The 27,016-nt window shown below is 40.3% G+C and overlaps 2 protein-coding genes across 3 annotated transcripts; both read left to right on the top strand.

The window, feature by feature from the left end:
• The first annotated feature begins 8,482 nt into the window (after positions 1-8,482).
• On the top strand, positions 8,483-14,413 carry LOC117495938 (GTPase IMAP family member 8-like). Of its 2 annotated transcripts, none has more exons than XM_034147552.1 (6): positions 8,483-8,675; positions 10,602-11,321; positions 11,530-12,225; positions 12,658-13,437; positions 13,532-13,708; positions 13,800-14,413. In XM_034147552.1, the coding sequence occupies exons 1-6, from the start codon at positions 8,660-8,662 to the stop codon at positions 13,988-13,990; spliced, it is 2,580 nt and encodes an 859-aa protein (XP_034003443.1). In that variant the 5' UTR covers positions 8,483-8,659; the 3' UTR covers positions 13,991-14,413. The 2 variants fall into 2 exon arrangements, with proteins under 2 accessions (XP_034003443.1, XP_034003442.1); XM_034147551.1 differs by having other exon boundaries at positions 8,484-8,675; positions 11,527-12,225.
• A 1,061-nt stretch (positions 14,414-15,474) lies between these two features.
• On the top strand, positions 15,475-25,672 carry rabggta (Rab geranylgeranyltransferase subunit alpha). The gene is made up of 17 exons (XM_034147642.1): positions 15,475-15,569; positions 15,902-15,934; positions 16,089-16,199; positions 16,868-16,992; positions 17,113-17,300; positions 17,435-17,692; positions 17,903-17,986; positions 18,125-18,207; positions 18,455-18,550; positions 19,715-19,820; positions 19,919-19,970; positions 20,048-20,136; positions 20,285-20,373; positions 22,853-22,969; positions 23,060-23,173; positions 23,332-23,419; positions 24,514-25,672. The coding sequence occupies exons 2-17, from the start codon at positions 15,932-15,934 to the stop codon at positions 24,660-24,662; spliced, it is 1,752 nt and encodes a 583-aa protein (XP_034003533.1). The 5' UTR covers positions 15,475-15,569; positions 15,902-15,931; the 3' UTR covers positions 24,663-25,672.
• The last annotated feature ends 1,344 nt before the right edge of the window (positions 25,673-27,016 follow it).

The following is a 27,016-nucleotide window of genomic DNA, read 5'->3' as shown; positions in this document are numbered from 1 at the left end:
CTTAGAAAACTAGACGAAACGTCCAATATTTGAAATGACATCAGCCCTGCGCGTCCCCGCGAACACGGCTTCAATTTACGGCAAGCCTTCAATCTACGGCACGACACCTTTATACTCAAAATAAAATACACTTTTCAAACATTCAACAAAGAAAACATGCCTTTACAATAGTCATAACAATCAAACTCAAATAAACAACTTAGATCTTCGTCTTTCTTTGTGTAGGCTTGTATAACTTTAACAATAACTTAAAGGTAGGGTAGGTAAGAATGGAGAAACCAGCTCGAGTGCGCTTGAATTTGAAAGTACACAACCGGAGAAAATCTACCACTTCCTTACAGAGCCCCTCCTCCAACACACACGAACGCGCACATGACCAATGAGGGCACGAGATAAGTTTGTGCACAGATGGAAGGCTGACAGGCAGGTAGGCCATCCAGTTATTTTAACCGGGCCGGCTAAAATGATTGGTCGTGCTTTTTACAGCGCTACGGCTTCCACAGATGACATTTTTGTATGTATTTATTGTCAAAGCATTTAATATATTCATTGCTATCGGGATGTTAAGAGCATTCCATGGAATATAACAAAAATTGTTTCTGAAGTGAATTACCTACCCCACCTTTAAACGGTTAGAAACTGTGCCTCGACGTGGCGTCTCAGATTGCCCATCTCTGTCTCTTTAGAGACTGCCGCTGTGGGAATTGTAGTCTTTTATACTGTCTTGGAATGGATGATATACAGTGTATATATGTATATTTATGTTCATTTTGTACATTTCTAAAAATAAAGTTTGATGGAAATACTTAGTATCCTTTCTTCCCTGAATTATTTGCTCCTATAACATATCATTCATATATAGCAAACCATGATTTGATTTCTCATCAAACAGTAGTAGTTTATTACAGGTAAAAATAACTTACTCTTCTATAACAACAGTTGTAGGTACAGTTCGGTTAGTTAGCGTATAAAATATACGGCTGTACCGATGCCATTATAAGACTGATGTTCCGCTGAGAGCGAGCCGAAAAAAGCACTGTTAGACATGGGCGGAGCCTCTCTGGTGGTTGACTAATCAGAACAGAGTGGCCGAGCTGACCAATCGGAGCACACTGGGCTCACAGGGAGGGGGGGGGGCAAGAGCTGCAATGAGCCGTTTAGTGGAGAGAGTGAATACTGCTGAATACACACACTTTACAGAGATGCTGTATGCGAAACCAATGTGAGTTTGGAAAAATGCACAGTATAAATCTATTTTTAGTATACCTCAACAATGGAATTATGATCAGTGGAAATGGCCATGACATGGGACCTTTAAAGGCACAGTCACACCTGATGTGACACATACATAACATCTATATAATAATAAAAAACGGAGCCTCTCTTTTCCTCCCCCTCTTCTGAGAGCCCAGCAGCTGATCTCTGAGCAGGAGAGGTGGGGAGAGGCGGGGCTATTGCGTCATCGTTATCAGGACATGATCGTATAGGCGTAAACACGGAGCCGTTTCCCCCCCCCAGAGCGTTTTGTTTGCAGATCTACCCACCTAGGGACCCGTTATCATCATCGTTTTCTGCGTTTCCGTGTCGGCCTCGTGTGGCCGAACCGTCTATCTGATAGTGAACTGTAACAGATACGACCGTTATCGTCCTCGTGTGGCCGGGGCTTTAATGTGGCGGATATTTCCCTGTCTTAATCCAAATTGAACTGTATGAAATAAAAAGGCACATTTGTCTTGTAGTAAATAAAAACGGCGACCTGGAGCCAATCCTGCAATTTCCCCACAGTTGATAGAGTTGACATGCTGAAGACCCAACCCCTGCAGGGGGGTCTGGGGGGATTGTCCCCCAGGAGATTTTTTTAAATACTAACATAAAATACACATTCTGGTACTCTCTTGAGAAGAAAAATAAATAAATCTATTACTACACGACATATTTAAAAAAATGAATGCCATTTTAGTTTTTTGTTACTTTGGTCTGAAAGCTGAACCTGCTGCTCCTCACAGAGAGAAGAGGGAAGAGGCTGTGTGAATTACTTTACATTGTGGATAGAGTGGCGAAGTCCCTCCCCTTCTGGTGGACCTCCATGGGACCTTATTTCGGAAAAATTATGTATTGAAGTCAATGGAGAGAGAAAGATTATCTTTCGATCCCGTTTGAATTGTGCCACGCATTACACATATGATGTTTGTCAATTTAAAAGATAATTTTGCAAGTCAAAAAAAAAAAAATGTGTCGTAAAACTGTGAAGTAACACATTTGTTTGTGTGAAACGCTCAATGAACTACGTCTCTGGTCTCACAGAACAACACACGTCACCAAGATGGCCGTCACTACTGTCTTGTCAACAAAACGATTGACTACCCTCACTATCACCACAATGAAACACGTCCTGAAGAAAGTCATGCAAAGCTGCCTGCCTGCCTTCCTTTGATTCTCTCTGAACTGCCTGGTCTTTTTAATGTTTAATGTCAACCATTTGTGCAGATAGCATGAAGTAGAGAAGATCGCTAGCGTTAGCGTTAGCATTTCTCCCCCGGGCTTAAATTGTGTATTATATAATGATCACACCGGTGTGACAGTACTCTTCAAAGGGTTCACGAAATATGACTACTACTCTTACTGTTTAACATTTTGGGTTACTTAATGTTACTTCATGTTAAGGCTAATACAAATGACAAGGCTGTAATGCTAACTAACGTGCTAGCCAGGGGTTAAATTGGGCCGGGGCTGTCCGGGGGGACATAGGACGATGCTCTGACGTCATCACCCTCGCTCATTTGTCATTTGTTTAAGCCATATGTTAAAACATCTCTCGTTCTTAATATAGACTTTATTTAGGGTCGAAATGTGTTGACTTTACTTTAAAATAGCAGATCTCTGTGACAGGATATAGTTTTTCCGCTTAGTGAACGTGTGTCTCTGCTCCGATCAGGAGCTGCAGCACCGCGGCTCCTTCGTGCAGAGAGTCTGCAGCGGTGTGTGTGTGTGTGTGTGTGTGTGTGTGTGTGTGTGTGTGTGTGTGTGTGTGTGTGTGTGTGTGTGTGTGTGTGTGTGTGTGTGTGTGTGTGTGTGTGTGTGTGTGCAGAGTCTGCAGCGGTACCGCCAAACCCCCGACCCGTCTTGTAACACGGAGCCCGTTTCCTACACCATCAGGGCCGGTTCTAACCAATTTGCTGCCCTAGGCGAGATTTTAGCTGGCCAGATCGGTTTACATTTTAATAACCAAATATGTGAACATAACCAATAACATACCACAGCCAATAACAAATAAATGTAACTTATTTTATTTTTTTGTTCATTCGTTGTTGTTCATTCATATCTTATTTTACCTAGTTAACATTTATTTATGCATATTTTTTTATCTCTCCAGTTTTAAACAATATTTTTGGTTTACTGTCCTATAGTATACATTGAAATGATTTCAAACCTGTTTAACCAAATAATTATAAAGGAGTGCCTTGAACATTTATTTATCTCTCTCGCTCGATCCCACGCCCACTTTAGCTGTGAGCTGCGGACGCCTGATAAGCCAACACCAAGTTTCATCACTTACAGCGCCCGTCGTACAGGGCAAATGAAAAGTGTAACCGGGGTGAAAAGGGTGTTACATTTACTTAATTATGAATGTTGTTTGAAAGGCCGAAAATTAGGAAAAGCGCAAACAGTCAAAAAAAATTCCTATGTCGCCTATGCCAAAAACCGGCCCTGTACACCATGCTAAATGTGTTGTAAATGAGTTATGATCGATCATAATAACACAGAATTTGGTGATAATTAAATAGTTTACAGTGAGATGTACTCCCATACTTTTGGCCATACTCACGCAGCCCTACAAATTAATTGAGATTTCCACACAAATGTTCTTTAGCAAGTGTGCAGAGCAGTGTTGATTTAAAAAAGCAATTTGAAGGTTGGATATTTGTAAACCTTTTTTTGTGTATATATATTAATAATTTAAGATGTAAATGAATTCCAGTTTATTTGTAGTACTTTCTATTTTTATTGTGACATTTGGTGGCATAAATGTGTGCATTTGATACAGATAATGGAGCAGTTGCTTTAGGGCCACAGTGTATATCCCTTAAGGTCAAATAATGAGATCCTCGACCTCCGCCCCCCTCTCGCACCTCCACACAGAGCCCCCCCACATATCAAATCCCAATTTAACCCCTGGTGCTAGCTACTAGCTAGCTTGATCCAGACACTCCTGGTCCTTTCATCAGACGGGAAGCGAAAGAACGAGCAAGACCCATTGCTGGTATGATAACAACCTGGTACTAAGCACACAGGCATCTTGTTAAAGTTATCTTATCTTAGCCAGCGCCATATAGATAGATTCTATCTATATGGTGCTGATCTTAGCTATCTCTTAGTGGAGGAAAACAATTGTGACATCACTTACGCGACTCTGGGATTTGTAGTCTTTCTAGTTGCGTATTTTTAATAGTCTTATATTTCAACAGTTTTACGACAAACTGTGACTTTTTGGACATGGAAATGATTTTTTAAGATTGACAAACATCATATGTGTAATTCGTGGCACAATTCAAACGGGATCGAAAGATACGTTTTCTCTCTCCATTGACTTCAATACATTATTTTTCCGTAATAAGGTCCCATGGGGCGGAAGTAGATGGGCGCCACTCTATAAGGGTGGATAGCCCCCATCGTTCTGTGTGTCAAAATGAAAGACAGCCCACACACCTACCAATCATCAAACCGTGGGGTCTTAATTCAAAATCAACACGTAATGTTGTATCGATGTATATAGAGATGTACTACAGCAAAAGTATTCTCCGTCGGGACTTCCTGCAACAACACCACGCCGTTATCGTGATTCTGATTGGCCACAATGGCCAGAAGACATTATCAAAGATGTTTTATTGAGAAGACGACCACTACGTGACAAAAGTTTTCAAAACCGTTTCTAGTCTTCGGTATTTCCAGACAAGTGGCTACTGAAATCAATCTTACTAACTGCTGTCTGTGCAATTTACTCCGCGCGAGTTGGCGGACTTTATTTTGCTTACTTTAATATCATTTTTCATGGTGGGGCTAAGGTCGGGCTAAGCCATTTCTTGGTATGGCTGTAGCCTACCCCAGCCATACCCTGGCGCCGCCACTGCTGACATGACAAATCAAACTGCATTTAAAAAAATTATAAAACACACACACTTAAAAACCATGCAATAATGAACAATTAAAATACATTGCCATGTGACATATGTTTTACTTTAGCTTGAACTGATGCAAAGTAACACAGGTGCAACGTTTAATTTGTCTTACATACATTAGACTTCCCTAAATAAGTCTGACACCAAATGTTCTAAAAGCATGTCATCTTCTGCAGAACGTGTTACCAATGTACTTTGTGTGATGTGTTGTACGATCACATGCATACCTGCCAACCCTACCGATTTGGGCGGTAGTCTACCGCTTTAGACATGTTTCTACCGCCTCCCGACTTAGCTGACTCTCCCTACCGATTTTCAATCTTCCCAAACTATAACAAATAAAAATGACACTACATAGACTGGACTCGACTTTTGGCGGACACCGTTTGCAGCGTGTCTGTGATCCCATCATACAAACAGTCTTCTGTGTTTCAGTCGATCGCGAGATGTGTCTAAAAATAGAACAACAATATTCTGTTTTATCGTTAATGTCCTATAACATAATCTTCCTGTGCCAGAATAATGCACATGAACGCATCAAAGCTTTGTGATTGGCGTGACCCCATGTATCGGGGCGTGGCTGGTAGGCAGTGGGCACTAGTTTGCTGTGCAGTCCGCACACACAAGACCACAATTATGGCAGAAGCAAAAGAGCCCAAAATATATAATTTTCACTCTGAGTGGGGAGGACAGTGGCGTCGCCTGGCCTGGGCATCCGGGGCTTTAGCCCCGAATGTTTTTTCTGTAGCCCCGGACAATTCTCCCTCAATAATATAATACATTTACCGTGCTTTACGTGAACCTCATCATGACACAAGAGAGGACGGCAGCACTGTAATTTCCCGTGTTCAGTGAATGCAACAGAGGCATGACACCAGACCAATCAGAGAGTTGCATGGAAATAAACGTGTGCTTGTGTCATTCAAGCTCGGCTCTGTGTGTGTGTGTGTGGCAATAGCGCATTTAGTGTGATAGAGAGAGAGAGAGGGAGAGAGGGACCGGTGTCAGCATGGACCGTGTTGTTAGCATCTGGTTAGCTAGCTGCACTAACAGACATACTGTAAGGAGCTGTTTGTTCCACAACAACCTGGAGGAGAGTCCTCTCCTCTCAGACTGAGAGACTCAGGTGAGCTAAAGGACTCTCTGAGTGTTTAGATAGTTAACTTTAGTCTAAGTTATCTCAGTGGGTCTCAAACGGTTTGGTCACAAATTATTCAAAAGATTATTTCCGCGGCACACCTTCATATGATCATTATAGTTATTAAAAAAAAGAGAATAAAGGAAAAACAGTTATGAAATACTATATGGCAGTAAAACAAGAATAGAGTTTAAAAGGGGAGTGATTAGTAAAATATCCATAAAGAAAAAGTACATCTGTTTACAGTTCTGCTTCATATGGGTGTTGAGAGAGGTATCCATAGATCTCTTCATTTTGCTCTCAAAGTGCACCAGATTGATGCATTTAACTTCAATATTTAAATAAAAATCTTCCCGGGGGAGCATCCCCGGACCCCCCTAGAGGAGGTGAGCCCCCCACTCATAAAGAATACCACTTTACCCCTGCCTATATGCCGTGAGCTGATTATCGAGCCTTCATTGTAACAGTCGCGGGTGTACTGTGTGTGTGCGTGTGGGGAGTGTTGCAGTAAAAAATGCCACTGTAGTGCCGCCGCCACTGTGGGCTAAGCCCCGAATGTTTTCAGGTCCAGGCGACGCCCCTGGGGGAGGATGATTATTTTTGTATCTATTCCAATTCAAAGTCTATCTGTCTCATCTGCAATGCGAGCGTGGCTTTATCGAAGAAGGGTAATTTAGGAGCGGCATTTCAAAACAGTGCACAAACGCTACGAGACGGAATTCCCTCCTAATTCTGCCCTACGCTCCCAAAAGGTGAGGGACCTGAAAGGACAGCTAAATGCACAGCAGTCCATTTTCACCAGGCCCAACAACAAGAGCAAGGCTGCTACCATAGCATCTTATCGTGTTAGTCACGTTCTTGCGAAACACATGAAGTCTTTCAAAGACGGCGAGGTTGTGAAAGAAGCATTCCTGGAGGCTGCGGACACGCTTTTTGGGGACAGTAAAAATAACAGTAGCATTTCAACAGGTTTTTGATATAATAAAAACTCAAGTTAGATACCGTTATTAATCAGCTGTAAGTTTTAGTTTGTTTGAACTTATTCATTATAATTATTGTACAAAATGGTATAAGAATGCAAACTTTAAGATCTGTTCTGTTTAAATTGATTATAGTCTATTATCAATTCAGAAACTAGTGTTGCTTGCATCCTATTTTAAAGGCATTTCTTTTTATACTCTACTAAAATGCAAAAAAAGAAAAGGGTTTGATTCTATTAATTTTGTCTTTTTTATTGCACTTTGGCAGCAGATTCCTGTGTAGCTTCAGATCTGAGTTGTCTTATTAGTCAAACTAATTTATACTTTTGTAGCAACACTATTTTTATATAATGGCAAAGAAAGGGTTCAGTCTTTTCTTTTTTTCCTGTATCATATGTGGCAGCACTGTTCAATGTTTCTTGAAAACATGACCCACTGTAGTATGTGACGTGTGAATAAACTCCTACTCTGTATCAACAACACTGTTGTGTAACTTCAGTTAAATACTTGTATGTGTGGAGATTAGAAAGAGGTAAGATAAAGGATCTGCAGTATTTTATGAAGTATTAATCGTACAAAGGTCAGTTTTATACAAGTAGAAGTGTGTATTTACCTGGTAGTAGGCTGTCAGTAATGGCTACACCTCTCTATTTGGACTGGTAGATCTCGGCAGACTGGCAACTTTAAAAGTAGCTCTCGGTTCAAAAAAGGTTGGGCACCCCTGATCTACACTGTCAAGGTTCAAGGTTCTTTATTGTCAAACTAACACAGCTACAGAGTAATTATGTCGTTGAAAATCTTATGTCACAGGCTTCTCCAACAATGCAACTGAAAGAGGACCAGAAACACATTAAAAATATAATAAAATGTGGAGACTTTGGGATATTTATCTCCCATTCTTTTACTTTTCGGGCATTTTACAGACCAAACATGTCTTTGATGTCACTGTTTAGTGTTTACCAAACTACCACTTTTTCTGAAAAATGCATAAAATGATGCAATATATATATATGTTAAATACATGGTTTATACATGTAATTACTGGGGTTCTGATTACCTAATTTGGGCGTGCACATTTGCCGCGCGCAAACCTACCTCTTTGGATTTGGAAAGGTTGGCATGTATGCACATGTTCAGACACGTCATGAGTTATTCAACATGAGAAAAACCAGTTAGGCCACTTTGTTCTTGAGGACTAAGGTGAGGTGTTTTGTTAACTCACGCAGTCAGTCCAGGCTTTGCAGCAGGCTGTTCTGTCCGGTTTCTGACATGTTTTCCTGAGGACCGACTTCATCCATTGACCTCTGCAGAGCCTTGTGTTCAGTTGATGTCAACTCTACTATAAAAGGAGAAAAGCGGTAAAAATGGAGAACGATCTTGGTGAGTAATTCAGACTGTAATGTTGAAGACAAATGTTGCTGCTGTTTATTCGAAATGCAAGGACTTAAAGTACTTCAATAGTTAGAAGGACTTGACATGTTGTTTGAATTGAATTTTTATCGAAAGTATATTCTTCTTTATGTTATTTATATTATGTTAAGCAGATCTATTTTGATGTCAAATCAGCTTGTTCAAGAGATTAGTGAGCAAAAAGCGTTCACTTTGAATTTCTAACATATCAGTGCATAATAAATAATGTAAAAAATAATAATATCCGCAAAACTTTGAGAAAAACAACTCAACTGAAAGAATGCAACATGTGGCACGATGCAAAAATAAAACCGGTTAGATCTCCATCTTGTTTGCCAGTAAGTTAACTCCCATCTAGTCCTAATAATAGTCTTACCATAACATGTTCCTGTACTGAGTCATAAGTTAAATAAAACCTGTAGAACTTGATACTTTTGTGAAATTTAGCATTTTTTATTGTTATTGGTGCTGCGATTGAGCTCTGTAGTAAATGTAGGGAAGTAAAAAATGTAGATTAATTTAATTGTTTAAATATTTACATTGTGCAGTACTCAAAAAATGTCCTGGCTTCTAGTATTGCTGCATTCTCAAGAAAAACACTCATGAAAACAACTTTATATCCGATACATTGCTTCCTTGGGTCCTTAGAAATACAAATTCCTTGCATCCCCGTAGGAATAGGGAAGTACTGTAAGCGCTAACCAGCATGCCGTTTGGAAGGGACAGTATTTATTAGTCTCATCTAAAGGTACAACACAGTGCATGAATAACTACGTCCAGTTGATCTCAAGAGCTCTGACTCAACACTGCACAACTTTAGGTCCTCAGCTATACACCCTCCAATTGTGAAGTCAATCACACCCATACAGTTTCCTTTTCTCAGTCTGGTCCCCTAAAAAGTTGCATTTCCAGAGAAATACACTGCAATTGTCAAATGACATTTAATAACTACTTCGTTATTTTGATGCCCAAACTTGATATATAACCAAGTTGTTATGTGTTTTCTTGTTTAGTTTTCCTACTTAAAAAAATAACCCAGTTTGTCAAAACTGCCACTGCAATCCGGGAGACAAAATAAATGTATCTTTTTTATTTGTTTGGTTATTTGGTTAAATATATATAGATTTAAACTGATGGACAACAAAAAAATTACTTGTATTATATTGTAGTTCAATATGATACAATGATAGCATCTGGATGTCAAACTAAATCACCATTAAACAAATAATATAGTTTGTACCCTGAAAAAAGAGTTATGTTATTTTGTTGAGCTACACCTCATCACCAAAGCCCTTTGATTTTGTCTAGTCACTTCTTATATTTTCAGTATCGGTTGCATATTTTTAACCAAGAGTCACTTAGCATAGCAAGTGACAAAGAGAGGTCGTGTGTCATTGTCATCGGATTGTGTTGATCTCTTGCCTTGTAGCTCTTTTCAATTTGCCTCAAAATGAATTGTTACAGTCCAGTGTCATTATAACAAAGCTTTGTCTTACTTTACTCTTATTCTTCAGACTTCATCACCTAAATGAAAGGCATACAAGTTGTTAAAAATAACTCTCCCATAAAGTCCCTGACAAACAACACAAGCACGAGTTCATCAGATAATTCCTCTTTTGTCAGTCATCTAAAGCAGCACAGACACCTGCTCTGATAACCTTTTCTGTCTGGTTTTGGTTATTTTTTAATCGAAAATGATCTGTTTTCCTACTCAGTGTGAGGAAATCTGCTGTCATACATTTGTGAATGTTTTTAAGCCAATTAAATCATCACCAAATGCATTATCATCAAGCCCAGGCAGATGTTTCACAAATAAATCCAAAATGATACATTTTGTCAAAACTTCTTTCTCTATTTCATTACTTCTTGTCCAAAAACATGTCCTTTGTCTTTCAGTGGAGAGAGAGAGCATCACCCTGTCGGAGGTCAGACTCGTCCTGATTGGTGAAAGATGGGCTGGCAAGAGCTCCTCTGGCAACACCATACTGAGAAATGACAGGTTTGAGTGTGGCCGAACCAGAACTGCTCAGTCTGAAATGAGGCATGAAGTGGTCGAGGGCAGGGAGCTCATCGTGGTCGATGTTCCAGGATGGAGCAGCTCCCTTTCCCTCTCTGAGATCCCAGAGGGGGACAAGCAACGATTTAAACTCAACGCATCCAAATGTCCGCCCGGACCAAATACTTTTCTCCTTGTTATTCCCATTGACACTGCTTTTTCTGCGATGACGAAGAAGACCGTGGAGGAGCACATGAAGCTACTGGGAGAGCGGGTTTGGAAACACACCATGGTGCTGTTCACCTGTGGGAATTACCTGGGGGGGAAGACCATAGAGCAGCACATAGAGAGTGAAGGAGAGTCACTCATGTGGTTAATAGAAAGATGCAAGAACAGGTACCATGTGTTTGACAACAAGGATAAGAGTAGTTTATCTCAGGTGACACGGCTGCTGGAGAAGGTAGATGAGATGGTGTGGCAAAACAAAGGCAGGTTCTACGAGGTAGACGAGCAGACCTTAAACATAATTGAAAAGAAACATCGAGAAGTGGCTGAAAGGGCAAAACAGAGAGAGAGGCGGTCCGAAGAACAAAGACAACAGATGAAAGCACTCATTGCAGGTTAATATCACTGTTTGTCCACTCGAACAAATACTTTCTGTATTTCATTTCCCTGTATTTGCCTAATTTTATCAATTCATATGTAATACATTTATTGATGGATTTTGTTAATACATATTTTGTCAAATCAAATCCTACTATAAATCTCTATGACCGTGTTTTAAGTAGCTGTGAAAGTTCAATAATCTTTGTTTTTCTCAAACAGAAGAGATGAAAACCATCCCTAAACTCCGGATGGTTCTCTTGGGAAGCCGAGGCGTTGGGAAAACCTCAGTAGGGAACACCATTTTGGGAATCAAAGAGCAAGAAGATGGAAAAAGAACGGCACACTCGGTGGGCCGACAGGGTTTTGTGGGTGAAACTGAAATAACCCTTGTTGACACTCCAGGTTGGTGGAAAGGCTTCCCTGAGTGTGACACCCCTGAAGCGATCAAAGAAGAAGTGATACGCAGCCCGTCCCTGTGCCTCCCTGGGCCTCAGGTCTTCCTGCTGGTGATCGACGCAGATGCATCCTTCAATGGAAAACACTTAGATGCCGTGACATCACACATGGAGCTCCTCGGAGAAGAAGTGTGGAGACACACTATTGTAGTTTTCACCAGAGGAGACTGGCTGGGAACACACACCATAGAAGAGTATATCGAAGGGGAGGGAGAGGCGTTGCAGTCGCTGGTTGAACAATGTGGAAACAGATATCATGTCATTGATAACAAGAATACAGATGATGGTAACCAAATCACAGAGCTCCTGAAGAAAATCACTGAGACCGTGGCTGGAAATGGTTGGGACCATTTTGTCCCAGATGAGAAGATATTTGATGCCATTGAAGAGACGAGAATGAAAGTGAAAGAAGGAGCAAAACGGAGGCACAGTCAAGTTGAGGCCCACAGAAGATTGCGCAAAGGTAAGGTTCACTGTCAGAGAAGTTTCCACACTCAGAGTGAGTAGAAACCAGGGGTGGTCAAAATTACAGAGATCCAATACTGAGGCATTGTTGTTAGCATGTTAGCATGCTGGCCTTAGCATTCAGGTCACTGCTGGGAGCACCTTTAGCTAAAAAATGTGCTGTAGTGTGATGGACTCTAAGTCATCTAAATTAGAGCCATTTCTAAATGTTGCCACATTACTGTTTACTGCAGGGCTACTGATTTCTGATACAGGAACAAATATGTTGATTAGTCTTGTGTGCATAATAATAATAATAATAATAATACATTTATTTTGGGGGGCGCCTTTCATAACACCCAAGGACACCTTACAGGGCATAGGGGCAATATAGGGAACAATTAAAACAGTGGATTTAGTGGTTTTTAGCCTGCATTTCTTTTCTTCTCAGAAACCAGTAAAGGATTACATGCGCTGACTTTTCTGATGCTTGGTCAGAAGACATTTGGAAAGAGTGCAACAGGAAATACCCTCCTGCGTAGAGAAGTGTTTCCCACCTGTCAGAATGAGTTCTGTCAGGTGGAGCAAGGGGAAGTTGATGGCAGAGCGGTCACAGTGGTCGACACCCCGGGGTGGTGGAAGGATCCCTCCAAATCCACAGAAGAGATGGACAACGAAATAGTCAGAGGTCTGACTCTGAGCCCATCAGGCTTTCATGCTGTTCTGCTAGTTGTCCCTTTAGACCTGACGTTCAGAGAAGCTCAGCGGGCCGCCCTGGAGGAACACATGAAGCTCCTTGATGTCAGCGTCTGGAAACACACCATGGTGCTGTTCACATACGGAGACAAACTAGCAGATAAATCCATTGAGGAGCACATTGAGAGCGAGCACAAGGCGCTACGCTGGTTAATAGACAAGTGTGAGAACAGATACCACGTTGTGAACAACTTGAAGAAAACTGATATGAGCCAAGTTACTCAGCTGTTTGAGAAGGTGGAGGAGATGGTGGCAGGGAACAGCCGACAGCTCTTCTGTCCTGAGATGAGCGAAATCTACTTAAACATAGATGGCAAATTCAAGAGGATGCAGCTCAAAAATGTGCTGAAGCAGCGACTGGCTGAGGAGTACAAGAAGAGAGAGCTGGAGATGATGACAAGCTTCAAGGAAACACTCCTCGAGCTGCAAGCTCAGATCGGAGACAGTGCAACAGGCACTAAATCTAAGTCGCTGAGTGAGTATCACGCTACGATTGGGGATGATCAATATTTTTTTCATAGTGTGAATATATCATTGTTTTACCCTTTTGTTTTGATGATAATTCCTAGTTGGTGACAGGACCAAACTCAAAGTCAAGGGTATTGGTCAGAAGAAGAAAGATGGAAAGGACAAGGAGGAAAACATAAACTCAAAGATCAGCCAGGAAATTGAAAGGCTAAATAACGACATAAAAAAGACATCTTCAGATCTTCGCCTGAGCAGCCTCGACTACCTGTTCCCAACCTGTAAGTCCAAAAAGGAGATTTTCATTTTTTAGCATTCAAAGTAGCACTGAGCAAGACTTCACAGTCAAATTGTGTTTTGTTTAATTTACAGTTAAAGGAGAGTCTTCGACAGACAGGAAAACGTCCTCCAGCCAATTTGAGGACGTCCTAGGTTGGCTGGCATCAGTTGAGATTGGCACAAATGAGGAGAACCAGATGACCCTCAACTTCTCTCAGACGTCCGGATACAGATCTGTGGTGCCGCACAACTGCTTGGAGTTTGACACAGAAGAATACCCCTGAATGTTTTATGTGATTATTTTAGGTTTCATTTTTTACACAGATTGATTGACTTACTGTTTATACTAGTAATACGTTATATATATATATTTGTACAATATACAAAATTAAACATTCTTATCATTAAACTGCACCCTATTTGCTATAGTCCGTCTTGGTGATTCATAAATGCCTGTCTTCACAACATTACATCTAGTTATATGATGAGCTAGACTATTGTGATGGACAAATGTGTCCAAAACTTTATTTTGGCACAATAAAGTAATGTAATGTGAAGGGCTGGCAATATTTAAACTGTATAACTATATTTGTATTCCAGTTATAGAATTCCTCCACAGAGATGATACACTTCAGCACTCAATGTAATTTTTCACCTGTATTTTGAAAACAAACATTAAATCTTTGGCATGTAATGCCACATGGTGATTGCAATACTCTAATTTATTAATTACACAAATTACATATGCAGTCAGAACTATAATGTGTTTAGATGTAGATTGAGTACATCATGTACCATAACTGTGTACAATACCAATTACCTCTTCAACAGCATTAATTAATTATGTTTTTAATTCCTTATGAATGAAACACCGCCTTTGCAGTTACATTTATAACAAGACAAACTAGCTTGAGAACACACACACACACACACACACACACACACACAGTACACACACACACACACACACACACAGTACACACACACACACACACACACACACACACACACACACACACACACACACACACACACACACACACACACACACACACACACACACACACACACACACACACACACACACACACAGTTCAGTAAACACTTCGACTACTGAGCCACAGCCATCACAATAAAATGACCCTGGACAGTTTCTGGCCTAAATTGCTAGTTTCAAACCCTTCTCAAATAATGATGTTCATTTTAAACTGATAAATAATAAGCTAAGTGTGGTTAACCATGCAGACATACTGTAGGCCAACTGTAAATGCTGTGATGTAAGAAGTACTCAGATAATATAAATATAAATACTACAGTGTAATAATACCCTGTTAGGAAATGATATAAAAGTACCAAAAGTACTTGCGTAATGTCACATATATATAACTGGATTATTTTTTGATACATTATTGTGTTTATCACAGCTGGTAAAGGTGGAGCTACTTTTAATTACCTTATATACTGCTGCTGGATATTTTAACCTGTAATTATATATCATATTTTATTTATTATTTTATTTATAATTAGTTTTAGCTAATAATTTGAAGTAACTTAATAAATACTCAAGTGAAGTAAAAGTTCCCCAACATCTTAAGTACAGTACTTGAGTTAATATACTTTACAAACACCACTGTGTAAATAAATGTCCACGCATCTTTCAATGCAGGACATTTCAACATGTCTACCTGCTGTTTACTGTTTTCTCCACTAGACAGCGACAAAACCCCGCGGTCAAGAAAATACTCTCTCTGACGTCACTTTCATGGGACGGAAGTAAAGAATTGTAGTCGTTAGGAACCCTGACATGACAAATCAAACTGCATTTTGAAATACATACAACCAGCCAAGTAAACACAATAACAGGTAGGTGTTTTTTTGGTTAAATGATGCGGCGTTATGTGTTTTCCTGTAATGAACATATTTTATTCTGTCGTGTGTGGCTGTTATTCTGTGGTGGTTTGAATGAGCCCAGCCCAGTGTTGTTGGCTGAACACGGAGCTAATAAGCAAGCTAACTGCAGTCATATAGCTGTTTATATTCAGTGTTTAAACCTTATAGAGGGCTAAATATATTGACACAGATGATCAGCTAGCGGCTGAGCGTCTGTGTACGTTTGTCACATCTCTGTGTGTCTGTCATGTAAATGTTACTGAGGCCTAACCCTGAATGTTACTCTGCATTTCCATCATAAACAGATCTGTGGGTCTCTGGCACCAACAGGAAGGATGGTAAGATATTTGTTGTATTTGGACATGTTTGTGTGTTCACTGCTTTGGTACAGCGCTTATGTTGTACATGCGATCAATTATTTATCATTACTCTTACCTAGAAGATTTAACTGTACTTACCTCATCTTCCTCCCCATTTCTGTGCTTTTGACAGCATGGTCGAGTGAAGGTTAAATCTACAGCCCAGCAGGAAGAGGAGAAAAGAAAAGAGAGAGAGAAGAAACTGAAGATATACGTGGCTGCACGAGATGCCTGTTTTTCCAAGGTTTTTCAGAAAGCCTAATTTATATCATATGTAGTATACAGTATGTTTTACATGATAAGGCTATTAATTTACTATAAAATTGCTGTTCTGAACAACTTTCATGAAAAACAACAATGAATTGTTCCTTTTAAAATGTTCTACCTGTGTAGTTTAACCCCAGTATAGCTTGCCATCCCACCATTGCACCTGGTTACATGTCCTTCATTACCATGAGCACGCATTTTTGTTTTGTTCACACACAACATCCTGTTGCCGTAAATACTCACTAGAGCACCACATTTGCATTACGAAATCAAATACATCCGACAGATTTAATAACTTCTTATGAAAACTGCAGTGCAATGCTATTATGGGAAATACTGAGCTTTTAAAAAAATGAAATGGGCTTCAGACCGAGAGCTACTGAAAAGATAGGTAAGTTAGAAAGAATAGACAGATGTAAGAATAAAGAAAAACAAAAGCCTTATCCATTATGTGAAAGACTACATGTGACTTCAATGTAGAGCATTAAACCAGCAGTGATGCTTATTAAATAGTTTCACTAAGGAGCACCTTATTATTAGTTTCAGTTTTATTTTGTCTTTTTGCTAATTTCTTCTATGTCCTTTCCCTGTCTGTGTCCACCTGTCGCTTTGTATTTGCCTTCCTCTCTTCACCCTGTATGACAGAGGAAGGAGGGTATCTTCGACGATGAGGCTCTGCAGATTTCCCAGCAGCTCCTGTCTTCCAATCCTGACTTTGCAACCCTCTGGAACTACAGGAGAGAGATCCTAATGCACCTGGAGACTGTGAAGTGAGATCATAACCATGTATACTATTATCTGAATATTTACAGTAAAAAAACGTTTTGAATGGAAAGCCATCAGAGATTTGACAGGAGAATGATGTCTTTGTTTCTTGATATCTGCTCCAGGGAAGAGGATGAAGTGCAAAAGATTTATGTGGCTGAGCTCTCTTTTCTGGAGTCGTGCCTCAAAGTGAACCCAAAGTCCTACGGCAGCTGGCATCACCGTTGGTGGGTCTCAACCCGCTTGCCCAAACCGGACTGGGCCAGAGAGCTGAACCTGTGTGATCGCTGCTTGAGCCTGGACGACCGAAACTGTGAGTAAAGAAGGACAAAAGGAGGATGATGAAATTGTTAAAATCTGGTTAATTGAGCTTTTTAATTTTTTTTTATCTAAGCCTGATATTAACCTGCACTCTTTCCATCTATGTCTCACACCTTATTTGACCAGTCCATTGCTGGGATTACCGACGGATGGTTGTGATGATGTCCGGTGTGCCCGTGGATCAGGAGTTGGCCTTCACCGATCGTCTGATTGGCTCCAACTTCTCCAACTACTCCAGCTGGCATTACCGCAGCACCCTGCTGCCGCTGCTCCACCCAGAATCCCCTGAGCCCACATCACCGTGCCACAAGCCCCCCCAATCCTCCACTCCGCCATCTCCCCAAATCCTCTCCCACCGAGTCTGTGAAGAGCAGCTCCTGAAAGGTGAACCTCACAACAATTTTGCAAGTGAATGGCAAGGGTTTGAAGTCAGCAATATCTATTAACAACCAACAGGGGGCAGACTAAGCCTTCACATTGGCTGTAAATTATAGAACTTTTACAAAGATAAATATTGCAAAATGACTTCTGTTTTAAATACAACTCATTAAGCATGTAACAGGAAGCATCTTACTACACCCATTTTGTTTTCAGAGTATGAGCTTGTACAAAATGCTTTCTTCACCGACCCCAACGACCAGAGTGCTTGGTTCTACTATCGCTGGTTGCTAGGCAGAGGTATGTTAATCTGCATTTGTTTTTCATATGCACATACAGTATATATGAAGTACATAACGTTTTTTTGTGTATGAAATATTTACTGTACTGTAATACAATAATATAATTTGTACGAACAACGTTTTTTCTTTTTAACAGCTGAACGTGAAGAGATGATAAGCTGTGTGTATGTGTGTCGGGATGAAGAGAGAGTGGCAGTCGCCTTCTCTGGGCCCGTCAATGTGAGTATCTTCACTTCATACATATTTCCACATGTTTCCAAAAACATTACACGTTAAGTGACTCCTTAGGTCCTCTCTAGCCTCTCTCGACCCCTTGAACAACTCTTTCATATGGCCAAATTAGCTCTTTCTGTATTTTATTTTTGATATGTAGCAGAATGTATAAAATGCAGTGCAAATATAGGAGACTTTGATATAGTCTCCATGGTTATCTGAGCCACCTGTCTTCTTCCCTCCGCTCTGTTAGGCGCAGGCTTGCGGCCTGCTGCTGGTCCTGGACGGTTTGCCCCAGAGAGTGGAGTGGAGGAGCGTCCACCCACGCTTTAAACACAGCCCGGTCTGGGTATCCTTTTCCATTGGCTGGTCATGCCCCAGACATTATATTTGACTGTCAGTGTGTGCTGCTGATTGAGCAGTAAACCAGTTTAACATTCTGTTCTCATCATTCTTTAAGATAAGATATACTTTATCTCTACATCCAGCATGCTGATAAAACCCTGTGGTATGTGCGAAATGAGAAGGGGGAAAAGTTTGTTCACCAAACTTTGAACAGTGAACTGGAAAGGAATGTCATTGTGAGTGCAGTAGCACCTCTCGTCCTGTCTTTTAAAGCTTTTCTAACTTGTCACAGTGACACAGACGAAACCACATTTGGTCTCAAAGACAGCTTATAAAGATGCAGTCAGAAGAAAGTAACTCTGACTGAGCGTCCTGTGAAGGGGGCTCGCCATAAACGGTAGTTTCATTTCAAACAGGTCAAATTTACTAGACAGCATTAAACAAAAGACTGTTATAATTGTGTCTTTTAGAAAAAACATATTTTTAAAGATAATTTCTCCAAATAACTTGGAATAGTGGGTGTTGTGAATATTTGTAGAAAACACCCAACTCAGGTTCTTCATCAGTAGATGCATGTTCAGCTGTCCTGGAAATTGTTTGTTTACAGGCGAGCCAAGAAGCTGTTATTATATACATATTAGATTATGATTTCATCTTTATTGATTCATCCATATTTATGTTCATTTATAATCCCATGTTATTATCATATTGATGAGCGCAGGTGCAGCGGAGTATAGACACTTTTCATTCTAGTGACTCCACCAGGATGTATATTCAGCATTATCTGATTATTTTATCTTAACATTTGTATTTTAATTCTGTTTTCTTTTTAACTTAATTCCAAACACGTGTCGTTTTGATTATAAAATAATCAAAACATTCTGTTCTCATCCATCATCCATCCATCAGGTTCTCTCTCAGTGATAGAATTTACTGGTCTGTGCAAACTTAATTTAATTGATTAAAACCTGGTTTCTCCAATTTACTGTTTTGCTATTCCATCAAGGATGTATTTTTGTCACACTGCCAAGCGCTGCCTGCTGCATTGGCATGGAAATGAGCCAGGGACTCACTATGCACACTCACGCTGAGGGTCTGGGTGGGTTCCATCTATCTCTTTCCCTTGCGGAGTAAATTATCAATTTTTTTTAACCCAACACCTGCTAAGATCTGTGATTTTCCTCCTGGAACGATAAGCGACATCCCGAATGAACACAACCTGACTGTGCACTGGACTGAGAAACCCACTCACAGAGACTGTGCTCTGTACACAGGTGATGCATCCCATGATTATTTTACATGTCATGCTCTGTTAGGGGCTGGATTACAAATCTGTTCTTCCTCGAGCCTCATTACACTTTAACTTCCACAGGTCGATCTGAGAGTTGGTGTCGGGACTCGGCTACGGACCAGGAACTTTTCAGGTATTGTTTCACCACAACAAAGCACATTGTGCGAGTCTTTCAAATGAGTAAAACTGGGTGTGTTCTTCTTTCTGTAGGAGTGAACTCTCAGTAGAGAAGACCTCAGTGTTGCAGTCAGAGCTGCAATCTTGCAACCAGCTACAAGAACTGGAGCCACTTAATAAATGTAAATGATTTAAATGCATCATATATGGTTCTTTACTCTTTACCGAACCAAATCACCACAGACACTCAAATCACAAAAAACACACATACTGAGGTTTGCTGATAGTGATGTTTTCTCTAGCCTTGAAACCCTCTGCTTGCCTTGGCAGGGTGCTTGTTGACCATTATCCTCCTGATGAGGGCGCTCGATCCTCTGGGATATGAGAAGGAGACACTGGCTCATTTCCAAACTCTGAAAGTGAGTATCAATCATATACACTCAACAGAAACGGTAGGCTCATCTCAATTGAATATTTCACCTCCTCCTTTCCCTCACTCGCGTCCCTTCCTTGCGTCTTAGCTCCGCCTCCGTAAAATGCGATATAATCATAATTATAACAATAATAATAATTGATGGATTCATTTCATTATGGTATTTGAGCTTGTTTCAGATCAACTTTTGTATTAGATGTTTATATTTAATTTGTCCTACAGAAGAGACACAAATCAATAAAATATGTATTAGATATGCCGCCCGTATTTGTATATATCCTAAATGTCTGACGTTCTGTGGGTCTACCACACATGCATCAAAAACCACAAGTAAGAACTGTTAGTTATTATTTTATAATCAAAACATTATTATTGAATTTGTAAGTATATTACACACACTTTAATGTTTTTATAGAGTATGATCTCCTCATTCGTTTAAGAGATTTAATATATTTTACTCTTAATGAAGCACTTTTAATGACTCTGATCGAGGGCTGTGCGATTATGGCAAAAATCATAATCACGATTATTTTGGTCAATAATTGATATCACGATTATTAAATAAGATTATTCATTGACTTTGAAAACATCCATTTATTGAACTTTAAAACAAATACAAATAATAATTTCAACAGTGTCTTTTTAACTGTTGATTACCCTGAACGTATAATTCAACTGAAAAACCAATACAAAAATGATTAAATAAATGATATATACATATTTACATTTAAATAAATAATATAAAAATAATAAATACCAATAAACAAGATCAACAAATATTTTGGGGCGCACTTCCACAAGCTACTAAACATATATGATAATTTTATAAATAAAAATAAATTAGACAAAAATAAATTAGATCAAATATGTTGCAGTGCACTGTCACAACCTAGCACAGTGGTTCTCAAACTTTTTTCAATAATGTACCCCCTTTGAAAAAAAAATTCAGCCAAGTACCCCCTGATCAGCGCAAAAACTATTTGTTAGGGAAAAAATGCCTATATAAAGAGGTACAGTACAGCCTGAGCCTTGCACCATCAGTGTCTGATTTATTAAAACAACAACCTTGTAACTGAGAAACACTTAAATGCTACATTTCAAATGTTTACAATCCATCACTAAATTCATGGCAAACCAATTTTAACATCATGCAATAACACTAAGACGACATTAGTTGCATTGAACTGATCTTTTTAATAAGTTGTACTTACAATTTAGTGAGAAACATGGGCTTGTGCTTCACTGAGGATCTTTGTCATTCTGACAGGGAGGCAAACTGCAGTTATTACACTTCGCGTTTTAAAATATGTGTAACTCTTCCTAAGATTGGTATATTTATTTATTTATTTATTTATTTTGGGGCGTGGGGAATGAAGAGAAAAAAAAATATGAGCATTTTATGAGCATGGGATTTTTACCCCTCATATAAACAAATGCATAATGCTGCATTATACTTTGCAGCCACAAGCCGTTGCCAAGCAACGCTTATTGTTTAGGTCCTTTGACATGCAAGCAGTCATATAATTAACTAGAACTAGCTAGATCTGATAGATTTGGACATAAACGCGAGTGAAGTATAACCGGACGCGAGAGAGAGATCAGAGATCAGATCAGCTGCTGCTGACGGAGAACACGCAGCTCTTCCGGATCACAGCACCACCCGCTGTGACGGACCGTTTAGCGGAGCAAAATACACTAAGAGTTAGACCTAACACACTTAGCTAGTTTATCTACTCTGGAACTAGCTAAACTAGTTATAAATATGTGTATTCTTTACTGTTGGGTCACTATTACAGGTTCAGCGAGCTGCACGAGACTGACCGGCTGTCCGGAGACGAGAGAGAGGAAAAGAGAGCACCCCGTTTATTTTTCCCATTTTATTATCCAGAATTACTGTAAACTTTTGAATAAAGTAGTTAATCTACTATTAGTAGTTTGTTTAAATGCATTCATTATGTTTTTTTTTTTCATTAACATAAAATAAATCTCACGTACCCCCTGCAGTACTCCAACGTACCCCTAGGGGTCCGCGTACCCCCATTTGAGAACCACTGACCTAGCAAAGCAAAATAATTGTTTTTTTCGATTATGTTGTTTTCGTAATTGTGGCAGGCCAAAATCGTAATTGCGATTAAAATACGATTAATTGCACAGCCCTACTCTGATCCTCCTTTAACGGTAAGATCAGCTGCAGTGAGCAGAGGCTGTGAAGGTGGGGGCGAGGCTTTTATACATGAGTAGTGAAAACACCTCTGCGTAGTCTGCTCGTGTATCCTCCCTTTCGTCTCCTCTGGAAGCCTCCTCCCTCCCCCCTCCTCGACTCCTTCGTGTGCATTTCAGCAATTGGGACGTCCTTCAACATGGCGTGTCTTGATCGATATCCGGGTCAAGTCCCGGAGGACGGGGAGAGAAGAGTCGAGGAGGGACATTGAGATGAACCTAGAGTGTTTTTTTTTGTTCTTCAGGAAGTGGATTCCATGCGCTCTGCATATTACAGCGACCTGTGCAGCAAGTTTATGATTGAAAACACCATCCTGAAAATGGAGTATGCTGAAGTGCGCGTCTTCAGTATTTCTGACAAGGTTAGTGGTGAATTGTGAAAAAGTCAATTAAAATGAGCCAATAGTGAAGTGCTTATAATTAGTCATTTCTTTCCTTTTTGTTTCTAACAGAATCTGACCACTTTGTGCCACCTGGACCAGCTGTTATTGGTTACCCACATCAATCTGTCCTCCAATCAGTTGCAGCGGCTGCCTCCTCAGTTCGCCATGTTGCAGTGCCTGGAGGTGACAAAGCTCCAATTCAAAACCTATTATATGTCCAAGACGGGCAGTGTGTCTTTTCGTCTTTTGTGTGTCCCACAATTGTTATTTGACAGTTGAAAAGATACATACTGAGAACTTAAATTCTGCAGCATATTTCACTAAAATGTTCTTGCTCTCAGGTCTTGGAGGCTGACAATAACTCTATAGAAAATCTGGAAGGAGTTTATCATCTTCCCAAGCTGGAGGAAATCATCTTGAAGAATAACAGTATCCTTAAATCTTACCTGGAAAACATCCTGTTCTATATCGGTGTTATTCCTGTAGAATAACTGTCATAGAAATACATTTATATTATATCGCTATACATTACATTACATGTTACTTGTTAGACGCCTGTACCCAAAGTGACTTACTGTACATGCACTCAATACTGTGGGCAATCCCCACAGGAGGGGGGTGAAGGGTCTTGCCCAAGGACACAACGACATGCTGACTGCAGGGGGGTTTGAACCAGTGATTCGAGGCTTTATTGTCATGTGCACAGTAGCTACAGTGTAGATATGGCAATGAAAAACTTAAGTTACAGGCTCCCCCAACAATGCAACATGAATATATATATAGGACATATATAGGACATTTATATAGATAAATAATTTGTAAGATGTAAACAGATGAATGTTTATGGATTCAGTGCTCCCCTGATCCGAAGATCAATGCATTAGCCCACTGAGACACAGCCTCCCATATATATATATATATATATATATTTATATATATTTATATATATATATTTATAATACTCCCCTCATAGTGTACACTTGACTCAGCGCACGGCTCTTAGCTGAAAAACAGCTTGGTAGAGAGTGCGAGCAGCTGAGGTTGTGTGAATAGTGCCACGTAAAACACTACACTCAAGGATGGAGTTTCCTAAGTTCAGAAAATTGCAGGCTCTTCCGTTTCAATGCATGAATAATTTGTTTTCACATGGCGATCGGGTAAATAAAATCAGTGCAATCATTTCACAGAGCTTACGGCATCATTAAAACGGGGAGAGACACATTAGCAGCACATCCTCACCCGCACCTTCTTCTCCTTCACGCTTCACTTCCTCTGATACACTCGAGAGGAATTAATGCAGTATACAGGTTGTGACACTGAGGCGACACTCAAGATCTGGTTTTGTAACCAGTGCCTATTATCTGATGCAAATGTAGGCCTCCAGGTTTTATATTTAGAATAATTAATTAATATACCAGTGTCATATTTGACATGTGGATCTCAGTGTTTGGAAAATGTACGCCCTATCTCTTTCTCTTCACTGCAGCCCACAGGAATGTTTTTTCTTTAACCCACATGCACAGAAATCTCTTCATTGTCAGATCTTCAGCCGCTGGCCTCCTGCCCCAAGCTAAAGCGCCTTGATCTCCGTGGCAACCCTGTAACTCAGACGGCCGACGTGGAGTCGAAGCTGGCAGAGCTGCTGCCCTCAGTCACAGACCTCCTGCTCTGATCAGACGGGGGCAGGACTCACTGCCATCACCATCAGCGCCGCCGTTCAAATGTCCCTCTGTTTGTTTGTGAAAGAGAAAGTGGGTGTTTTTCGTATGTCTTGTGACTCTGTTTGTTCCCCTCGTTTCGGGAGACTGTCAATCACCCTGATCCCTGAGGCTCTGAAGCCTGATGCCTCTGGGCAGAAGTCAGAAACCTCTAACACAAACGTTTTCAAAGTCTGAGACTGTGTCCAGACAAAGCTTGGAAAAAGGCAGCCCCTCACCCCACCTTAGTTACACTCAATTCCTGCATGCATATGAGATAATGATTACGTTATCTGAGCCAATAGACACTTAACAATTGAGCCAAAACAGCCCGATATGTCTGTTGGACAAACATTTTAAACTACATCAAATACATAAGAAGGTCATAAAGCATTTATTCGTTTCTGACTCTGGGTACGGGGGGAAACAGTAAAACTACTGTATCTCTGAACTATCCGTTTAACTAAATCACACATTTAGGCAATTTTATGTGATCTTATTTTCAAAAGGAATGTAATAGTATTTCACAACCACTAATTGAGCCTTCACTTGAAACTGGTTGTAGACACGCTGGGAACCTGCCTCTCTCTTCAAAAACTTCCGTTCAAACACGTCAAACAATATGTCTAGATCTGTCAGTGTGACTGATTGGGTAAGTGCGTATTAACCAATGTTGCATTTCTATGTGCGTGCGTATGGATATCCTTATTACAACAGAACCAATGCATGCAGTAACCCTCATCATGGAGTAAATTGAGTTTATATGGATTGGCATGCAGCAATGCTGGCTTATTGCTTCTATAAGCTTACAAATGGTTATATAAGAAAAATATGCGTGTTACTAATTATCACCGCATCGCATAGTTCTCACACATTTTTTGAAGGGTTGTGTAAAGCATTTCATATATGACACTATACTGTTGCACAGTGTAAGTCACAGATCCAGTAATAAATCTGCACACATTGTGTCACTGCCTTCCAAAAAGCTTCTTTGTATTATTTTCTGTTATCAGAGAAAATGTAATATCTGATGCACAGACCTTCCACCTTTATCCCCCAAGCCATTCACACATGAGGTGTGAAAAAATTGTTGACCTTTTTCATTTGATTAATCTTCCGTATCGATTGATGTTTGTTTTACTCTGATGCGAAAGGTTGCCTAAGCAGATCCTTCAGTCAGAAATTGTCCTATGGGAGCGTGTGAACCAAAACAAGCAAACTTAATCAAATTTGAAAAATACTGCAACTTGTTGCGGGTTCATTCATTGTGCAAGTATTTATTTAAAAACCATGGTGAATGTTAAGAGCTATTGCAACCTCATGGTGGAACTAGAAGGAAAACTGGATCATCAAAGAAAATACAATTCATCCTGATTAAACATGACTGTCAGTAGCAAATTGCATGGTAATCCACTCTGTAGTAGTTACAACACTTGACTTAAAACTGGACATATCAACCTGATGGCAGTGCTAAAGGACATGACTGTGGGTCACCAAAGTCAGTAGGCTTTTATCCTCTGCGTACCATGAATATCTGTAAAAGTGTAAACTGCTCATCAAAGAGTCACAGTTAAAAACGGATCAATGTATGCTTTTTAAGAGAAATAAACAGGTAAAATATGTACAGTGAGGTCTCTGGTAGAAGGTCTAAAGTCCTTCCTTTTGTTGATTATTTTCCTGTACAATGACATAGGAGTATTTGTGTAATACTGGACTGTACACTTGCTATTCCCTCTAAATGTTGCAATATAATCAGAATTGGAATTGGAGGGATGAACCCCTCTTTAATGGTCACACACACAGAGCACACAGCACACACAGTGACATTTGTTCTCTGCTTTTAACCCATCCTAGTACCAGGAGTCTAGTACTAGGAGCAGTGGGCAGCTATTGCACAGCGCCCGGGGAGCAATGGGAGTGGGGGGGGGAAGGGGGATGTCCGATGCCTTGGCACGGAACACGTCTGGTCGGGGACTTGAACCGGAGACCCTACAGCTCCCAGTCCAAGCCCCCTACTGACTGAGCCACTGCCGGAGTTGCACAATCACAAAGTTGAGAAACTCAGAGAAAACCAACTTAACCAGTCCATGTGGATAACTCCGTCATCATCTTGCATCACTCTGTGTCAGACCTTGCTAAGAACAAGGAGTGGACCCTCCCACACGGTGAGTGGGCAAGCGATCATTTGTTAGTGTAGACATTTTGGAACAATCTGAGTATGAAAAGCAGGTGTGATGAAAATCAATTATGGCTGAATTCCATTCAGATGCTTTAGTCCTGGTATTGTGCATGCTGGCTGACTCATGACTGGGAAATCTGAAAGAGCGGA

This window comes from Trematomus bernacchii, unplaced genomic scaffold (assembly GCF_902827165.1).
Source record: "Trematomus bernacchii unplaced genomic scaffold, fTreBer1.1, whole genome shotgun sequence".
NCBI lineage: Eukaryota > Metazoa > Chordata > Actinopteri > Perciformes > Nototheniidae > Trematomus > Trematomus bernacchii.
Note: the sequence above shows the minus strand (reverse complement) of the source record. Positions and strands in the feature narration are given on the sequence as shown.

Bases quoted from the DNA above. Each gene is read 5' to 3' on its own strand.
- LOC117495938 (XM_034147551.1), top strand. The intron at 13,438-13,531 runs GTGAGTATCACG...GATAATTCCTAG, and splicing joins CACTAAATCTAAGTCGCTGA to TTGGTGACAGGACCAAACTC. The intron at 13,709-13,799 runs GTAAGTCCAAAA...TTTAATTTACAG, and splicing joins CGACTACCTGTTCCCAACCT to TTAAAGGAGAGTCTTCGACA.
- rabggta (XM_034147642.1), top strand. The intron at 17,693-17,902 runs GTGAACCTCACA...TTTTGTTTTCAG, and splicing joins TGAAGAGCAGCTCCTGAAAG to AGTATGAGCTTGTACAAAAT. The intron at 18,208-18,454 runs GTGAGTATCTTC...CCGCTCTGTTAG, and splicing joins CCTTCTCTGGGCCCGTCAAT to GCGCAGGCTTGCGGCCTGCT.